Raw genomic sequence first — 18,075 nt, 5'->3', positions numbered from 1 at the left:
TGGGAGCTCATGGAGGCGTAGTGTCGAGGAATTAGAGTCCTTATTGGTGTTCTCCTGTCCCTGGAGCAGGACGATCCAGAAGTGTGGTGAGAGGACTGGTGGCAGACCTTCCTCAGTGGGCAGGAGGCTGGGATGGGGGCTGGTCATGCCAGGGCAAGGGAGTAGCCCAGCTCCAGCCTTTCCTCTCTCATCTCCCCCAGCGAGGTGGGAAGGACATGGGACTTAGTGGGGTGTCCTTGGCCAAGCAACAGCTTCTCCAAAGCCAAGTTCAGGATTCCAAGCAATATTGAGGGTCACAGGAGGGAAGCGGGGAGGAAAGCAGAAACTTTCTATGAACTTTGCATATCAAAAGGAACGCAGGATATATTCTCCTTATCAAGAATCTGCCTCGGAGATAAGTTTTAATTTTTTTCCCAACAGTGCCCTAGATGGCCAAATGAAAATGTTAACTACATTTTAGAAAAGTTTTAATTTGAAAAACTTATGATTAAAAATACATTTTATAAATAATTTTTCCATAGACTTGATTGAGGATTGTTGCAAACTCTACAAAGACATACTGCAACAACGGATTAAAGGAATTACAAAAAATATAGCTATAGGCATCCTATGTAAAAATACAAAATTATACATTACACAGCTTTGTCTTTGTGCAAAAAGTTTAAGAGAATGCCATGTTAGACATATTAAACATTTACTCAAAGGGAAGTAAACTTCAATACATTTACTTTGCATAATAGTATAGGCACAACTGAAATAATGAATCTCCCTACCCCAAAAGTTAATATACCTTAGTTCAACATTGACTTTTATTTTATAGGACTGATGGCTGAACTTGGCATTACACAATTATATTTGTTTTGTGTGCATGTATATTTAAGTAAGAAAACAAGTATCTGCTTTGACATTGAGGAAACCCCAGCGTATTTACAGTATTTTCAGAGATTATGTTCTTCAAAACAGTCTGTGTACATCTTTTCTTATTAAATAACTCTTTAGAAAATTAAATTAAGCCAACATTTGTTAATTAGTGGACATCCTCCGTTGAGACTTCCAGTTTTCGCTGTGGGACAAAGAGGGCTCCAAAGGATGTTTTATTAGCACCATCAAAATCTATGCAGGATGAGCTGGTTGGCTTGGTTGGTCCACCGGGGGTACGGAAGAAACTTTCGGCCACTAATTGTGACCCTTTGGGTGTCACAGGAATGGGCTGATTGGAAAGAGAGACATGGAGAAAGTAGTTAAACCCAGAGATACATATGCCCGGGCATACTCAGAAGACTGGACTGGATGAATATTTCACATGTTGGGAAACAAGCATATCCTAAAATTGGCTAGGGAAGCCTTGACAAGTTTTATATATTTTCAATTATTTTTGCTAAGGGGAGACAAAAACCTCATGATAACACAATAATATGGGCTCCTCTTTGTGGATCTGGAAGGAAGGGAGGCCTTCAACTCCTTACTCTCTCATTCTCTCCCTCTCCAAAGAAAAGCAAAAGTAAATCTCCTAGGGTATAAATGTTTGGGACTTAACTCAAGGTCACAATGTTGCACATCTGTAATCCCTAGAGACCAAGGAGGGAGGATTGAAAATTCAAGGCCACTGTGGGCAACTTAGTGAAATTCTGTCTCAATATAAAAAATACAAAGGACTGGGGATGTAGCTCAGTGGTAGAGCACCCCTGGGTTGAATTCCTAGTACCAAAACAAACAAACAAATTCAAGGAATAATTAAATCGTACAGAAATACTCTCACCTGTTGAATCCCTGTCATAGCAACTGATTGTCCATTCTGTTGGCTCTGGCTTGGAACTGGTGATTCGTAACTGGTGGTCCTTCCTGGCTGACAACCTGCATTTTCTGGTACAACACTAACTGATTCTATTCTTGGGGACACAGGAACGGTACTGGTTCCAGGCCCAGGGCTGGGAGACACCTGCATACTGGGGGAGATGAGTCCCAAGTGCTGCAGGGTGAAGTTCACAATGGCTGAGCTTGGGTTCTGGATGGGAATGGGGTGGGTCGAAGCGAGAGCCGGGCTATTCCCAACAGGTACAGCTGCCACAGAAGTTGGTGAGACCATTAGCTTCAAAGGTGTTACATGAAAAGAGGGGAAATTAACAGCAGAGAGTTCAGAGGATGTCACTGGAATAACACCTGGGGAAAAACGGGAAGATATCTTAGAAGCACAGGCATTTGTCTGAGAAGTTTACAAGGCATAAGTGAACTTGAGACTGGTTCAAGTTTGACTAGTCATTTGCCTACACTCACCTGCGATCGGGGAGCTGTAGATCCTGTGGTTTGGGGAAAGTGCACCTGAGTTTTCTTTACTAGACAAAATTGATTCTGCCCCCAGGGGTGAGCACTGGGTGAGGGGGATTAGGTATCCTGATGGAAACAGGGTCTAGAAAACAAAGGAAGGGTTTAGTCTTACACAAATCCTACAGAAAGAAAAGGGCCTTCCAGGTCAATACCCCTTGGTTCTTGTTTATATCCAATTAATATCTGGTGGTTAGTTGCTAGAGAACGGTACCCTACCACCTTTCCCATGCTTGTCCTGAATAATATAAAACCTCTGTTTCTTTTTCTTTTTCCTTTTTTGCAGTGCTGGGGATTGAACCCAGGGATTAAACTAGGCATGAGCTCTACCACTGAACTACATTCCAAGCCCCTTCAAAATTGTTTTTGTTTTGAGAAAGGGTCTTGGTAAGTTGCCCAGGCTGGTCCTGACCCTGCAGTCCTCTTGCCTCTGCTTAGCAAGTAGCTGGGATGACAGGTGTACAGCACAGCACCTGGCATCTGTTTCTTGAACGCCACCTGAGCCTGCCTAGGGGCAGGACTCACGTAGCACATCACCCTCACACTGACATCCTACCTCCTGCCATCAGACTTGTTGCTAAGGTGCAGTGCTGTCAGGATCCAGTTTAATGCAGGTGAACACCACATCTGGTACTGCTGAGTCGTTACCTGACTGTTCTTGAATTATGTACAATCATATTTCCCAAAGAATATTCTGAGGAACCCTAGTTCCTTAGGACCCAAACAGGCATTACTTAGTTCATGGTCAAATATGTTTGGGAAATGCTTAACTAAACAAAGAGAATTTTCAAGAAACTTTAATAATAGCATGCATTATTAATCTCCAAGTGGGGTGTACTACATGTAGTATTTCCCAGACTATTTGGCAACTAAGGTGTTGGTAAGCTGTTAAGGAGGACTAATAGTCACCACAGAAAAACAATTTAAGCAATGTTAAGTCAGAGAAAGGAATGGTCAAACTATGGTCTATGGCCATATCCAACCCTCTTGTTTTTGTAATGAAAGTTTAATTGGAACATGGCCTCATCAATTCATTTATCTATTGTCTTTATGGTTGCCCTCCTGCTATAGTGGCAGAGTTGAGTATGTTCAATAGAGACCATATGTCCCATGAAACCAAATTTATTGTCAAGCCCTTTACAGAAAGTTTGCTGACCCCTGATTTAGAATAAAGGAACTGTGCAAGTAGAGACATTTTTCTAGTACTTCCTTGCAGTACTGCTTGCTTAGATGTTACCAAGAAGTCTTGTATAACATGCAAACTAAAGCACACCAGTTGAAAAATGACAGATGAAGAAAGAATAGAGATTAAGTCATATTAGAGACCCAAACCTCATTGACCAAAAGCTTCAGGTCATAAAGTAATAATACTCCAAATAGAAAAGGCCTGTGTGTCAGGGTGCATGTACCTCCCACTCTGCCTGTTAGATCGCCCTACTTCACTGAACACAGAGAGTCTCCGTGGGTGGCTGAACTGCCTGAAAAGTCTGCTTTAGCCTCACTGTGTTTGGTGCTGACGAAAGCTAAAAAGCAGCTCTTACAAGTAGGGGCCTTCTTTTATCTTTCTTCAGATGTTTCTTCTTTCTGTTGTCAAAACAACAGACCACACTTTGATCTGGCTCTTAATAGGTCTTTTTCTGGGGAACTAGTGAATTCAGAATCTACACTAAAAGTATACCACAAGATTTAAATTTTGTTTCTTAGATGCTTGGTACTACTAAAAATCATTACTATTTGGTACCCTGAAAGGACTCTGGGGATCGAGCCCAGGGACTCACACATGAGACAAGTGCTTTACCACAAAGTCACATCCCCAGCTTTAGAGAATTCTTAAGGGGTAGATCTAGGCCTTCTACATATAACTGCTATTATCTTTAGTCATATTCTCTCAGGTACATGATTATGTACCTGATTGCTGGTTTGTTATGCTGGTTTGTTTTGCTGGTAATGTTATGATTGCTGGTTTAACTCAAGTCTTCAGTCAAGCCTGTAGGATGCTCATAATAATTATTATTCATTTTTCAACAAATTATATTATAAAATTGTTTAACCTACAAATGCAATTCTATTTTTAAAAAATATTAGATCTATTAACTTAGTAGAACGAGTGAATTTATCATATTTCATTATCATTTTTCATATCATTTGAACATCGTCTCTTCTATCCTACAGCTGCCCTCTCATCCTGCTTCCTATCACCTTGGTCTGCTTTACCTTCTCTCATTCTTATCATTCACTATCTGATACATCTGTGCTTATTTGCACACTGTCTTCCATCCACCCCCACAATTGCAGATTCTCAGTAACTGTTGAACAAAGGAATGCATGAATTTCTCATTTTCTTCTCTTCATTCCATGCTAAAAAGAAATGGTTCAAAATGAAGTCACAGAGATGAAACAAAAAGAAGCAGGGGAGCTACACACTGAACACACTGATCCTGAATAACTTAGAGAGCAACGGGAGCCCATCATTAAATCATAACCATTGGCCCAAAGAGATTATGGACCTCCCAGAAAATTGAATTAAGACAGCCTGGTGATTGTCCCCTAGCATGCACATTAAATGCAAAATGATAGTGTGTGAGATAATAGATGTTTTGAATGGTTTCCACAAGGCCATCCTCAGGGAAGATTTGACAAACTCTAAAGCTTCCTTAATAACAATAGTTACAGATAATGCCCTTCAGCTGATGTGGTGTCTTAAAGGAATCACAAACCCCTTTTATGTATATCATCATGTAATAAATTTATTTAATCCCACAAAACTGTAATATGACCATGGGGCAAATGCTCGGGAGCTACCACCACCAAAAGCAGGTGCTGGGTTAGATTTGATCCAGAGCATTTTCTACACAGTAGGTGAGCAGGAAAATTGGTGGAGTAAATTCTTTATAGGTGAAGAAAAATTAGATGTAGAGAAGTACAATAACTTCAACTACCAGCAGGAGCAAAATGAAAGATTAACTTCTGCTTCTATGTTTAATGGTATTTATTTGATGATACTGTCTTTCATATATAATTGTCCTAAGAGGGGACAGTGAGACAATGTATGTAAAAGTAATACCTATGATGTCAGTCATGTGGGTGGGCATCCAATACATACTAATTCTTCCTTGCACTAATCTCCACCCAGGAAAAAAGTATCTAGAATGTTAACACCAGTAGAAAGCAATGCATCTAATATACCTACAATTTGTTAAGATCAGTTTGATTTTTCTATTTATACAAAATAGAAAAGATGGTTTAAATTTGAGGTAGAGTAAAAACGGGGTGCAAATTATTTTCTAGGTAACAGATGCCAGTTACATGGTATCAAACAAATATTGGGGAATGACTCAGAAAGCAAGAGCTAGAGGAACCCTCTGCATCCATCCATTTGGGGTTATGTCTGCTTGTAAATTATTTATGACCTTCATGACAGGTGTTTTCATTCCAGTGTGTGATGGAGAAATGAACTTAAGGACAACCACCTGTGGTGCTTTAAAAAGAGAGTAAGTAATTCCTTCCTCCAAAGGTTAAAAATGGCCCTGCCATCATCCCTGTCAGGGGCTTAACTGTCTGGGGCCTCACTTGAATTATGGGATGCTAAGGAACAGTTCCTTATCTTCTGAAAGACTGCTCTTTGCCCTGATAGATTTCACAAGCCACCAAATTCTCCTCTAATCGACCAGGGAATTCCTAACATTTTCAAGCACAATTGGAGGTTGTACTTACTGTGGAGACATTTTCAAGTCCTTTTAGGTCCTCTTTAAATTTCTTTTTGGAACCACTGTCCTCGAGCATGCTCGCCCTCTTTGAGCCTTTTTCTCCAACTGCCTCCCTGTTTCGGTTCTTTGCTCCTTGTCTGTCTGATGCTGGCAGCAAGCTTCCAGGTCTGGAGGAGGCACTGGACTTTGTGGCATCACTGGTGGCCTCAGTGGTAGCATCTGTGGAGTCTTTTGATCCAGTAGCTTTAGAGCAGTGGGTGGGACAGACTGTTGGGCTCTGCCCTTGGGGTGGCGTCATGGCTTGGGTTTGGGTGGGCTGCAAGTAGATGGCATAGGATGGGCCTGAAGGGGCCTGAGGTAGGATTACAGGCACTGCCGGTGACAACGGGCTAGGGATCAGGGGGACCACCCCCAGGGGCTGGATGAGGGACGGTGTTGTCAGCTCCAGCTCAGCATTCATTGGGGTATCCAGAGGGGTCCCTGTTTTGCTGTGCCCAGATCTTGCTAGCTGTACTTTCACTTTCTTTCTGGGTTCACTAAAAGATAAGATTTAAAACATGACACAATGGAAATATGTTTTCTCCTAAATGTCCTACCACTCTGAGTCTGAAGTTGAAGCCATACTTCTGATTCTAGTCATATTTCCTGTAATGATTGAGTAGGAGATATAGAAATGATTATCTTCCCAGTTTCCAAGGTAAGTGCCTATTCTACATGAAGTAAGCAATTCTATTAATGCAATGTAAAAATAATTCATCCTGTTACTAAAGAGCATTGCCAACCTACCTTGATTGCTCTTCTAACTGCATTTTGCAAATAGCCGCGAGCTGAGCCATTTTACTTGGGAAGGATGTAGAATTCTGAGAACTGTCAGCTGGTGAAACAGAAAGGGGGAGAAGGTGGGCAAATCTAAAGAATAAACGTTCAGGCAAATGAAACCTCCCTGAAATCAAAGGAATATGCCTCTGCCCCAGTGTTGCATGGCAATTAAACAATAAGCCTAGGGTACCAGGGATTTAACCTAGGGGTGCTTACCACTGACCCACATCCCCAGCCTTTTTTTATTTTTTCATTTTTGAGACAGGGTCTTGCTAAATTGCTTAGGACCTCACTAAGGTGCTGAGGCTATCCTCAAATTTGTGATCCTCCTGCCTCCGCCTCCTGAGTCACTGGGATTACAGGCATATGCCACCATGCCTGGCTACAAGTTACTTTTTATTCATGAATTCCTATATGAGTTAGGTTTATGAGTTAGAAGAGCTGGGCATATGGATCTTGAAACAATTCTCTTAACATATATTGCAAGGATCAAGTAAGCTAAAAACAATCAGATAAAAGAAAAGAAATTCTTCCTAGTAGAGTCCTGACATTACGGAAAACATACCTTTGTTGGTCTTGACAGGGCTACTGGGAGCAGAATTTATCTTTCTCCGATCATTCTCTATACTTTTTACCAGTTTGATGAGAGATGGGTGCCGAGTAAAGTTTGGCTTCCCACGTGTGGAAAAGAGGTTTTTGGCACAGTTCTCTTTTGCAGACCGCCTTACTTCCAAATCAGAGGTGGCAAAAGGAATGACTGGGCTGGAGCCTGAAATGGAAAGGTCAGTGTATGAAAATACAGGTGGTTTGGCTTTATTGTGATATGAAATAAAGGTGGTAACACTTATAGAACACCAACTGTGTTCCATGGTGTATTGGTGAAATCACACTGTACAGCCCTCCCTCAATGTCCCAGGGGTACTGTTTCCAGAATCCTTCTTCAACACTCAAATCTAAGGATGCTCAAGTCCCTTACATAAAATGCCATAGATTTTGCATATGATCTATGCACATCCTCCTAGATATTTTCCATCATCTCTAGATTACTTATCTGATACAATATACAATGCTATGTAAATAGTTGTTATACTATATTACTATATTATATTTGGTGCAGTAATTTGGTATGAATTTCCTATGTTGTTTGTGAGATAATGATAAATAAACCATCTCTACATGTTCAGTACAGACAAAAAAAAAAAAAGGTTTTTTTGAATATTTTCAACTAATAGTTGTTGAATCTGTGGATGTGGAACTTGTAGATATCGAGACTGTACCTTATAACAAGTGGTGTGCTTGCATGCAATCATTATTGATTACATTATTGAAAAAGTGTGCATCTTATAATCAGTGATGTGTTCAAGCTCATGAAATATGGTGATCCTCACACAAGCTCCAGGAGACAGGTATTTTAAGGAAATGCATTCCTGTCAGAGATCAGAGCACGGACACAGATTTTAACCCATGACTCCAGGTCTCTCAGCTGGCATTGACTCTTCTGGACAGTGTGGCCCCAGAGCCTTTATTCCAAATTTTTGCACCACAATATCTCTCCTTGAGATCACATCCAAAATTCTAAGAACCCTACAAAGTCAATGTTCCTCCCATTTCTCAGGAAACTGAGTCTTAGAGAAGTAATTTGCCTGAAGCCGCATAGCTATTGAGAGGCAGAGCTGGGATACAACCTAAGTCTCCCTCTCCTTTCATGGTCCACGTTCCTGCTATTTTCCAGTGGTTCTGGGATGTGAGGGTCATTTGGCTGTGACATCTTTCATCCCATTCATTGCTAGGGCTGATTAGGCTGATCTGGTGGCTAGGTGGGTGTCCCCTTCCTCCCTCACGTGCATCCCTTCTGAAGCTGCATGCTTGGTCGAAGAGGACAACCTTCCCTGATAGAGGAGGACTATTCTTCAGTCAAGGACATATGAGTAGCTGTGCTTCCTGTTAGAACCTCCAAACAAGGTCTCAAGGCCCAGTGGTTTTGGATGAGGATCTTTGGTGGAATGCAAAACGTAAGCTTCACAGAGTTGAAAGGAGAACTAGAATTTCTATCTTGAAACAAGAATAAACTAATTTCATATTCTTGATGCACAAGACTTCTTGTGGTCACTGAGCAGCATACACAACAGTAGTATGTATGCTCAGTGGTGCCTTAAATTTATGAAATCATTTCACACATAAATTCTACTTCCTATACACAGTGGGGAGTGTGGTTATGGACCTCAGGTTGATGGAACTAGCAGACAACTTTCTACACTGGTACTCATCCTTGTTTTTTTCAACCATTTATTTATGTCCTTTTCATGTGGAGTATGGGTAGAAAGAGGAAGGGAGAATCCATCTAGATGTACATTAATCCAAAAAAGAAACAAAGAATGAAAGAAAAATACATACCACTGGTATTTGGACTGATTTCTGGGCCTGTCCACTTAAAAGCTGGTTTTCGACCTCTTTCCTCTGTAACATGAACTTTCTTGATAAGATCCAGGCTACTCAGAACATTAGCTATATCATACAACCTTCTAATTTTTGCTGGAAAAAATAAAGTATATATGCCACTTAATAGAATAATGAAAGATCAAAGGATTTTGCTTCATAAGAAATTCATGCATATTTTAGGAGCTATCCCAACCATCAATGTCAGACAGAAACATCTAACTCCTTTTAAGTTATTCTAGTGATACTGCTTTAATTAAAACAAAAGAGTAGTTTCAAATATTTAAAAGACAGTTATTGCTGGTCCTGAATTTTGAAATGACAACAGCACAAGTTGCAAAAGGAAAAATGACTTGATGAGATCACCCTACTTATGAAAAAATCACCAATCCTAGGGATCTTCTAAGAATTTTATGAACAAATGAAAATAAAGCATCAGTGATGAATGTTTTGTATTGCTTTTCTGCATGTGATAATTAATAACAAGACTTATTTAATAGCCTAAGCATGGAAAATCCTGCACCCCAACAAAATTTGTAAATTTTTAGGTTATCCTTATATGTAAAGCACAGATTTATTAATTCTACAAATCTCGTGTATCTTAAAAAGTTTTGTTACAAAAACTCTTTTGTGTTCACTTCCATCTTTTTTTAAAAATATTTTTTAGATGGTGATAGAACTTTATTTTACTCATTTATTTATATGTGGTGCTGAGAATTGAACCCAGTACCTCACATGTGCTAGGCAAGCGCTCTACCACTGAGCCACAATTCCAGCCCCACTTCCATCTTGATAGTATAAAAAAATTGCAAATTGATTCTCTTTCACAGTCATGCCATAAGGTTCTGAATTCCCTGGAGATTCAGCAAATTACACATCTGAGTTCCTGGAATAGCTTCCAAAGCTGTGACTAACCAGTGAAATAAGAGAGCTGAAAACCATCAGGTGATTCAGAAAAAGCAGGCAACCCATCAGTACCATCAGGTCATGTTTTCTCAAATTGTAGGACTCCCAAGCCAATTGCCAGCATTATCACCTCTATTCTCTACTTAATTTGGCCTTTATACAGTATCGATCTGAGGATGTCTGAATAGGACTAGGACGACTTTACAGAATGGGAAGCTGTCTCTGTGTGGGAGCTCTCATGCAATCAACACTGCCTCTGTGGTTACTTGGGGGCAGTTCTTCCCTACCAAACAGCCAGGTCCCATACAGAGTGGCCCACATTCAGGCTAGCCCCAAACAGAGAAAGGCATGCAGGCCCCTCCCCATCTGCTCACCACTTATTTCCATACCTTCTCGCAACTCTTTCTCCATATGTAAGTCTCTGCAAAGTTTTTCATAGCAATGAAGGCAGAGCTCTGTTAGGAACCCAATCTGTGGTCCCTTTCCAACTGACAGCAGATAATCTAACTAAAATCCTTCTTTCAAATGCCATCCATGTTGCAGGTCACTTCAGGGGACAATTTTCTAAGCTATTTATACCCTCATATATCAGCATCAGTGGAAAAAGCAGAGATCTAGGATCTGGTTTTACTTTACAAATCATTGCTCATTTAGACCTCAGACAGTACATGTATGTAAAATGGAACAATGTTATAGTATCAGATGAAGCCGAAGTGTCAGACAAATAAGAATAGTTTTATTTATATATATATATATATATAAAATAGTTTTTCAAAGATATATATATATCTTTGAACCCTTCAGTTTAACTTAAGCAGTACTATCATAGGTCCTGGGGAGAAGTGAAAATTTTGAAGTATAACTAGACATGTATGGAAATCATTTGGAAATCAGTTGATAACAGACTGTATGAATAGGTCCAAAATTCCATGGTAGTCATGACACTTACTTTTAAACTTGCTTTTATCCAAATCTTCCACATGGTCCTCCCCAATTAAAATCTTGGCAGCAATTTCTAGGCTTACTATCTGAGGCGTTGACACCAGAAACAGCATCACAAATTTCTGGCTCATCACTCTTAAGGACTTGTCTTTGCGGCTGTTTACAGAAGCTTTGGAGAAGGATGAGGATTAGAGAATTAAAATTCATGAAGGGACAAGTGACTTCTAAAGTAGCAAGGCTAAAAATACCACCACCTGATCATCCAGCTGACAACTGCAGTATTTTAACTTTCAAAGCTGCAGTAGCTAATTTAGAGCAGTGTTCTCTGTGGGGTCTTTTCTTGAGACCCACAAGAAGTGCCATGCAGCCTGGGGTTTTCAGTACCATCTCTCACCTGCCCGAAATTCCACTCCAGGGAGTTCAACAAAACACATGTCCGGGTGTCCATTTTGGCCAGTGTTTGATTTGATGATATGATCCTCTATACTGTAACTCTTGATAAAGTCAAACTCTTGTTCATACTCTTTCTTTTTGATCATCATAATCTGCTCGGCATACTTATTCTCTTCCCCGACACTCTTGAGAGTCCCAAGGGTTTTGTTGAGGTTATGTCGCCCGTGCCATGTGTACCTGTTTTTGGCGAGGCGGCTCACCATGTGCAAACTCTCTAGGACATTCACGATGTCATAAATTCGTCGACGCTCAACATCTACAAAGAATGCACAATTGTGTGTTATTAGGATCATACTTTTATAATGGGTTTAGAACTTAAGAATGATTTCTTCTTCTTCTTCTTTTTTTTTTGTCAGAAGGTTCTGGATAATGTAATTTTATTTACCAGAGGCACATACACTCAACAAACATTGCAAAAGTGAGAAAGATATGTCCCTGTTCTCACAGGGTACAAATAAGTTAATACAAATTAGGAAGGTAACAACTATTGAGGGCCTAAAATGTACCATACAGCTCCAGGAAAATATTTGCCCTAACCTGTGAGGTAGATATTATTATCTGTACTTTAATGACGAGGCTCAGACCAGTTAAGTAGTTCACTCCAAATAACAGCCGGGAAATGGCAAAACTAAGTCTCTAATACTCTAAATCCCACACTTTATAACTCATTCTATCACCCTTACTCACCGCCCCTCATACACACAGCCTGTAATAATCATGTGATAGATACAAAGTACTGAGATTTCAGAAAAGTGCAAAATCACAACGTGGGTTTTGAAAAAATTCACATAAAAATCTGGAATGTATATTCTTTTTTGGGTCTAATTTTGGCTACATTCCAGTTATCATTAACTATGTAACATGAGTAATTCTGTGAATTCCATAAATCTAGTTAACTTGAGTTTTCAGTATTCTGCAATGTTAGGATTCTCTTTTTACCATGCAATTTACTTTTAGTATTGATTTAAGTTCAAATATTTGATGAAATCCAGTTTTTTGGGAAAAGGGCTTAATAAAACTCTATTTCAAGAAGTGCCCCCTAGTGGCCTCTTTCTGTTCCTGGGACCTGTGGGATAAGTCCTGGCCTGAGGGCCTGTCCTGAGCTGTTCCTTCTGCTTGGAATCCCTTTTCCCTGATGTCCTCATAGCTCCCTGCCTGTCTTCTTTCAAGTTCTGGCTCAGATGCCACCTTCTCAATTTGCCTGACCTGACCACTTAATTTAAAATTGCAAAGCACACACCCACAACACCTGATCCTTTTACCTTGTCCTAGATTTTCTTTTTTGTATTACCTTCTAACACACACTATCATTACTTACCTGTTAAGCTCTTTGCTCAGTATCTATTGCCCCATTAGAATGTAGGCTCCTCACAGAATGGACTTTGCCCTTTTTCGGTCACTGATGTATCTCAAGTTCCTACAATGTTGCCTGGCACACAATAGCTAATCAATAGATGTCTGCTGAATTAAAGAGCACACACTACCCAGCTAGACATATTCATTAATATATAAAATGTGATTTATAAACATGTATTAGAAGAGCAATATTTTCTTCATGGAATGATAGCTATATATTAAAATACAGTATTTGCATAGGATACCTCTTCAAATTTAGATTAAGATATTTACATGAGTCCAAAGGTATCCTATATTTGCCACAGACCCTTTTTTAGCTGTAACTAGCTTCAGGTATGAAGAGTAAAGCAAAAGGATAACACAGTAACTCTTGCCAAACACAAAATATTCTGAAAACTCAACAATCCTCAAACTAATGGTGGCTGAGTGGCAGGGTCCCACTCACAGGAACTGCCCTTCTAGGAAAGGCCAAGGCAAAAGTTCAGAGTTGTAGCTGTTTTCGAAATAAGTCACAAAACAATGCTGCTTTCCTGTAAAGCTTCAGAGATAACCTACCTGCTTTTAAGGTTCACTGAAATTAGAAACTATTCACCTTTATTCTTAAAATAAGAGGACTCTGGAGACTTAAAATTTCCCTATTGCCTTGTTTGTGTCCATTGCAAACACTGGCTATGTAAGCACGCATTTCCAGGAGTTAAGTCCATAAAGTTACTTTAATTATTAACCATTTCAGTAAACTCTTTGCATACTTACTAAGTTCTTCTGCTACTTCATCAAGACAGATGTCATTATTCACAGCAGGGTTGGGATAGTCAGGATATCGTGCTAAGAACTTATGGCACAACAATCCTAAACTTTTCTCTTTTCGACTTGGTTGGGATTTCTCATATTCATCTCCAGATAAGTGTTCCTATGAAAGGAAAAGTAAATAATATCTCATTACGAAGTAATGTTTGACAGATTTATTAAGGGTATCTGTGTTTTATGACCATCAACACTTATACATATGGTTAGCTTGGACAGCTGCAAAGTTTGGGTTGGAAAAAAAACGGGGGAAGTCAGTAGAATATTTGGCAAGTCTAAAAGAGAATAATGAAATAAAAATCACTTGAAGGTTCACAATTCCCAGTGCTTTATGGGGTTCAAACCTTTCTGATACTCTGAGAGTAATTGTGAACAGCCTAAGAATAGTCTTTCTATTTCAGCACTTCCGCAGCAAATTCAAACCCCTACGTTAATCCCCAGTCTCTACCAGTCCTCCGAAAACCTACATGTAAACAGTCTTTGGCCTCAGGTAATCCATTTCGGTTGTCAAACAATCCCCTTTTCTGATCTCTGTCCCGGATCTCAGGGCTCACAGCACTGATGAGCATTTTCAGATTGGCTGTTGGTGTCCATGGCTCTCCCTGGGAGACTTCCTTGGGCTTGGTGGGCGTGGTTAAAGGGCCAAAGTCAGGCTGGATCTCTGCCAGCGCTATATTCACCTTCGTGGATTCTTTGAGGGGTGTTTTCATCAGTCCCCTTTTATGTGGCTCAAAAAAGAGATTTTCCTAGTTCAAAAAAAGTAAATAGTTAAATCCATTGTAAAATGGGATTTATCAGATAGCTTTTGACTCTAAAAATAATAAAATGAATAGCATATTGCTAATGAAAAAAACTAATGAAATCAAAGTTGTTAAAGGAGTATATTACAATGATCATTTCACAGCTACCGTCTGTTGTAATTTCCCACTTTCGAGTTTGCAAAAAGCATGGAAATGTTTTCATCTTATGTTCGAAGAATAAAAAAAAAATATCTGATTAGAACTTACAACTTTTTAACTCCATTTTGAAATAATCTTAGATTTAGAGAAGAGTTGCAAAGGTAGTTTAGAGAGTTCCCATAGATCCTCTAGTCGTCTTTCCCTAACAGAACTGTTAATTTTAAATAATCCCAAATCCTAGAAGCAACCTTTACTCTGACACTGTAATAAGTAAAAACCTCCAAGGCAGAAACCAATTTCCAGCTAGCCTAATGGCTACAGTGGTTGCTGCATGATGATTAAATATCACTGACATGGAAGAGAGCCAAGAAGACAAAGGTGAGGGCTAGTGTATGGTCAGAAATCCAGAGAATCTAGGAAATCCAGAGTGCCTAAGTGCAAGTCTTTTGACCAGAAATATTCAGCTCTGTGAATATCTACCCCTGCCTCTTTACAGATGGAGAAAATATGGCAGTTCACAAATAAGAGTAGTGGAGACTGTTCCTTCCACTTTCAGACACCAGGGACTTCACACATTGCTCCTATCTATATCTATTTTAAAGAAAATACTTGAAATAGCAATACATGAAAGAATAGGGAGAACTACTAATTCCTCAATAAACTTTAGGACTATGGAAGGTACTATTTTACATATCTGACACCTAAGGATTTATCAAGTGCTATTCCATATGTATCTTTGCTGAATCTTGCATTCCTATTTAGCAGAAGAGGACACAAGGCTGAAGGAGGTTACACACAGCAGCAGAATCTGGACCTTCTCATTCCATGTATGGTGCTCCCACATGGCAGTTAGTATGATGGGGGCTCCTTGCTAGCATGTGTACCCAGGAGGTACTGACCTACAGAGAGAGTTTTGCTAAAGACTGCTGCTCTTTGCTTCACACTATCAGGAACAATAGTAATTCTCTTATTTAACTAATATTTAAAGCTTTTAGTAAAGTTTCAGTTCACTTGTTTAACCTATCAGTAGCTGGATACGAGTCAGGATACTGCCACTGACAATTCCTCTGTAATTTTCCAAAATATTTACTCATGAACAGAATTTTGAACCCTGATAAAGCTGACAATGGGTAGAATATTATCTTAAAAACAAATCCAATATCAAATCATGTCAAATATCCTTTCTGAATTCTAACTGCTTAAGAATCCTCAGAAATATAAAGAACTAACAAATTTTATTTTAGTCTTCAAAATGTCTTTTCTGTCTCCCTGCAACTTCCATAAAGCCATTAAAATAGAAAGATTACTTTTATTCTGGGCAACCCTACCCTTCTTCAAAAATTAAAATTTCCTTCTGAGTTTTTGCAAAGGCTAACCTTTGCAAAAAAAGGGGTAAGGTCAATAAGACAGAGGAGAATGAAAAATTAGAGTTAAATTAGGATGATACTTCATTTAAAACTGCAACAGTGAATGCCCAAGCTACAAAGTACCTTTTCGTTCTCCATTCAGTTAATTTCTCAAACATTTAGTGTTTCTTTTAAAATGAAAACTCTGGAGTTCCTCCCCAAATTGTGATGGTTCAAGTAGTCCAATCAATTCTACTAAAGTTTTAATATCCTTCAAGAAAAAAAGGAAATAGAAAAAAATTAGAGAAATTATGCACTCATAGATTTGCTAAAAATTCCTTCACCTTCGGGGACACAAGAGGCTGAGGAAACAAAGACTAATGAAAAATGTCAAACTGGATTTATATTTTATTCCCAATCTCCAGAAGAGATAGCCCTACCACTGGGTGGACAACTCCCAACATCAATAAATTCCTTCATAAAATCCATCTTCTGTCATGAGATTTTAATTAACCCACAAAATTCCCAGTGACAGCCCTTTCCCATCTTTAGAGAAGACATTCTACGGCGGCAAATTCTCTGTAGCAAGAACCCACCTGTCCACAGATCAGGGCTCCGGACTGAGCGCACGAGCCCAGGTTCCGGCTGAGCACACAAGAACCCAAGTCTCTGGACACGCGTCTGCATCTAGATGCTCGAATTTCTCCCCTTGCACACACATGCACATGCTCAGCAGTGAAGTCTTGGGGAGCTGCGATAAGAAACTTCCAAATTCAGTACCTAAGCTCTAAGGGTACTGCTGGACATTTAAACAGCGCCTTCTGGTTAAGATTTTTTTTTTTCCTTTTAATAGATTTCCTTAAAGATACAGAGTTCTATGTATTCGCTCTTCAGGTGGCCGGGTCACGCCACGATGCTCGACTCCATCAAGGAAAGCTGCTTTTGCTCAGTAAAGCCACCAGGTACAGTCGTCCTGCCAGCCACCCGCTCGGCGCCCGAAGTACTTCCCCCTCCTGCAGGCCAACAGCACCTCCCCTGGAGATCGCCCCGCCCGCCGCCTGCCCGACAGTTCCCGGACAGCATCCTCATGGTTTCCAGGGCAACGACTCCCGTCCAATCAGAGGGACAGCTGCGGGTCTGCGATTGGCTGACGGCACCATGGGCGGGGCCGGACCTTCCGCCTTCGATTTAAAAATTTGGCGCGGAAAGTCGGACCGTGGCCGGCACCGCCCCTTAGCTGCGCGGGGCTTCAGCGCGGGCAAACCCGCGCCCGGAACCGCGGCATCCCCGCCCCTCCCCCTCGCTCACCCCCCGCCCCTCTGCGCGGGAGCTCAGCTCCTCCCTCCACGGCCCCCGGCAGAGCGGGAGGCGGGAAACGGCCGCCGCCGCCGCCCGCCGAAGCCCGGTCCGGGTGCGGGCAGGCCCGGTGCCGTGTCCCTTTGCGTCCCGCTGACCTGTCAGTCCACCTCACAGTTGGAGCCGGCAGGGGCTGAGCGGGGACTCCTCCGCACCCTTTCCCAGCCCAGGCCTGGGAGTCCGCGTGTCTGGCGGTCTGTCAGTCTTTCCGCCGCTCCGAGGTGGGTGCGGGAGGGAAGCGCCTGGACCAGGACTGGCGGGTCGGCGGGCGGGCAGAGAGAGTGTGACCGTCCTGGAGCAGTCAAACCCCGGATTTGAAATTAACCCGCTCCCGGCGCGAGCGGATCCCGCGGGCTGGGAGGGCCGCTCCCCTCCCCCACGCAGCCCGCTCTTCCCGGCCCCGGGCCCCGCGCGCCAATCGGAGCCTCTCCACACCAGCCGCCCGCGAATCAGGGTGCAGGTACCGCCCTCTAGTCCTGCCTCCACGACGAGTTAGGGAGAAAGTTCTGCAACTTTTTTTTCTTTTCTTTCTTTCTTTTTTCTTTTCTTTTCTTTTCTTTTTTTTTTTTTTTTTGCATACACCCCTTACCCTTGCTAAAATTGGTGAATGAAATTTGGCCTGCCCAGTATGTGCGGGCTGAGACGCGGGCACTCTGTGATCCCCAGACTGAGACTATCTCATCCACTGCCCAGCCTGGGACCTGCTTACCTGCCCTCCGGAGCTAGTCG

The 18,075-nt window shown here is 41.2% G+C and overlaps 1 protein-coding gene across 2 annotated transcripts; it reads right to left on the bottom strand.

The window, feature by feature from the left end:
* Nucleotides 1-525: 525 nt before the first annotated feature.
* On the bottom strand, nt 526-17,691 carry E2f8 (E2F transcription factor 8). 2 transcript variants are annotated; one of them, XM_047518113.1, is made up of 14 exons: nt 17,445-17,691; nt 16,587-16,741; nt 16,135-16,261; nt 14,213-14,491; nt 13,695-13,851; nt 11,527-11,841; nt 11,140-11,301; nt 9,243-9,380; nt 7,414-7,617; nt 6,816-6,903; nt 6,037-6,565; nt 2,275-2,407; nt 1,760-2,160; nt 526-1,210 (listed from the first exon to the last, which is right to left on the bottom strand). In XM_047518113.1, exons 3-14 carry the CDS (start codon nt 16,147-16,149, stop codon nt 1,028-1,030), a joined length of 2,604 nt encoding a protein of 867 aa, XP_047374069.1. In that variant the 5' UTR covers nt 16,150-16,261; nt 16,587-16,741; nt 17,445-17,691; the 3' UTR covers nt 526-1,027. The 2 variants fall into 2 exon arrangements, with proteins under 2 accessions (XP_047374069.1, XP_047374068.1); XM_047518112.1 differs by lacking the exon at nt 16,587-16,741.
* Between the last annotated feature and the right edge of the window lie 384 nt (nt 17,692-18,075).

The sequence above is a fragment of the Sciurus carolinensis genome, chromosome 11 (assembly GCF_902686445.1).
Source record: "Sciurus carolinensis chromosome 11, mSciCar1.2, whole genome shotgun sequence".
Lineage (NCBI taxonomy): Eukaryota > Metazoa > Chordata > Mammalia > Rodentia > Sciuridae > Sciurus > Sciurus carolinensis.
The sequence above is the reverse complement of the archived record's forward strand: the minus strand, read 5'-3'. Positions and strand labels throughout refer to the sequence as shown.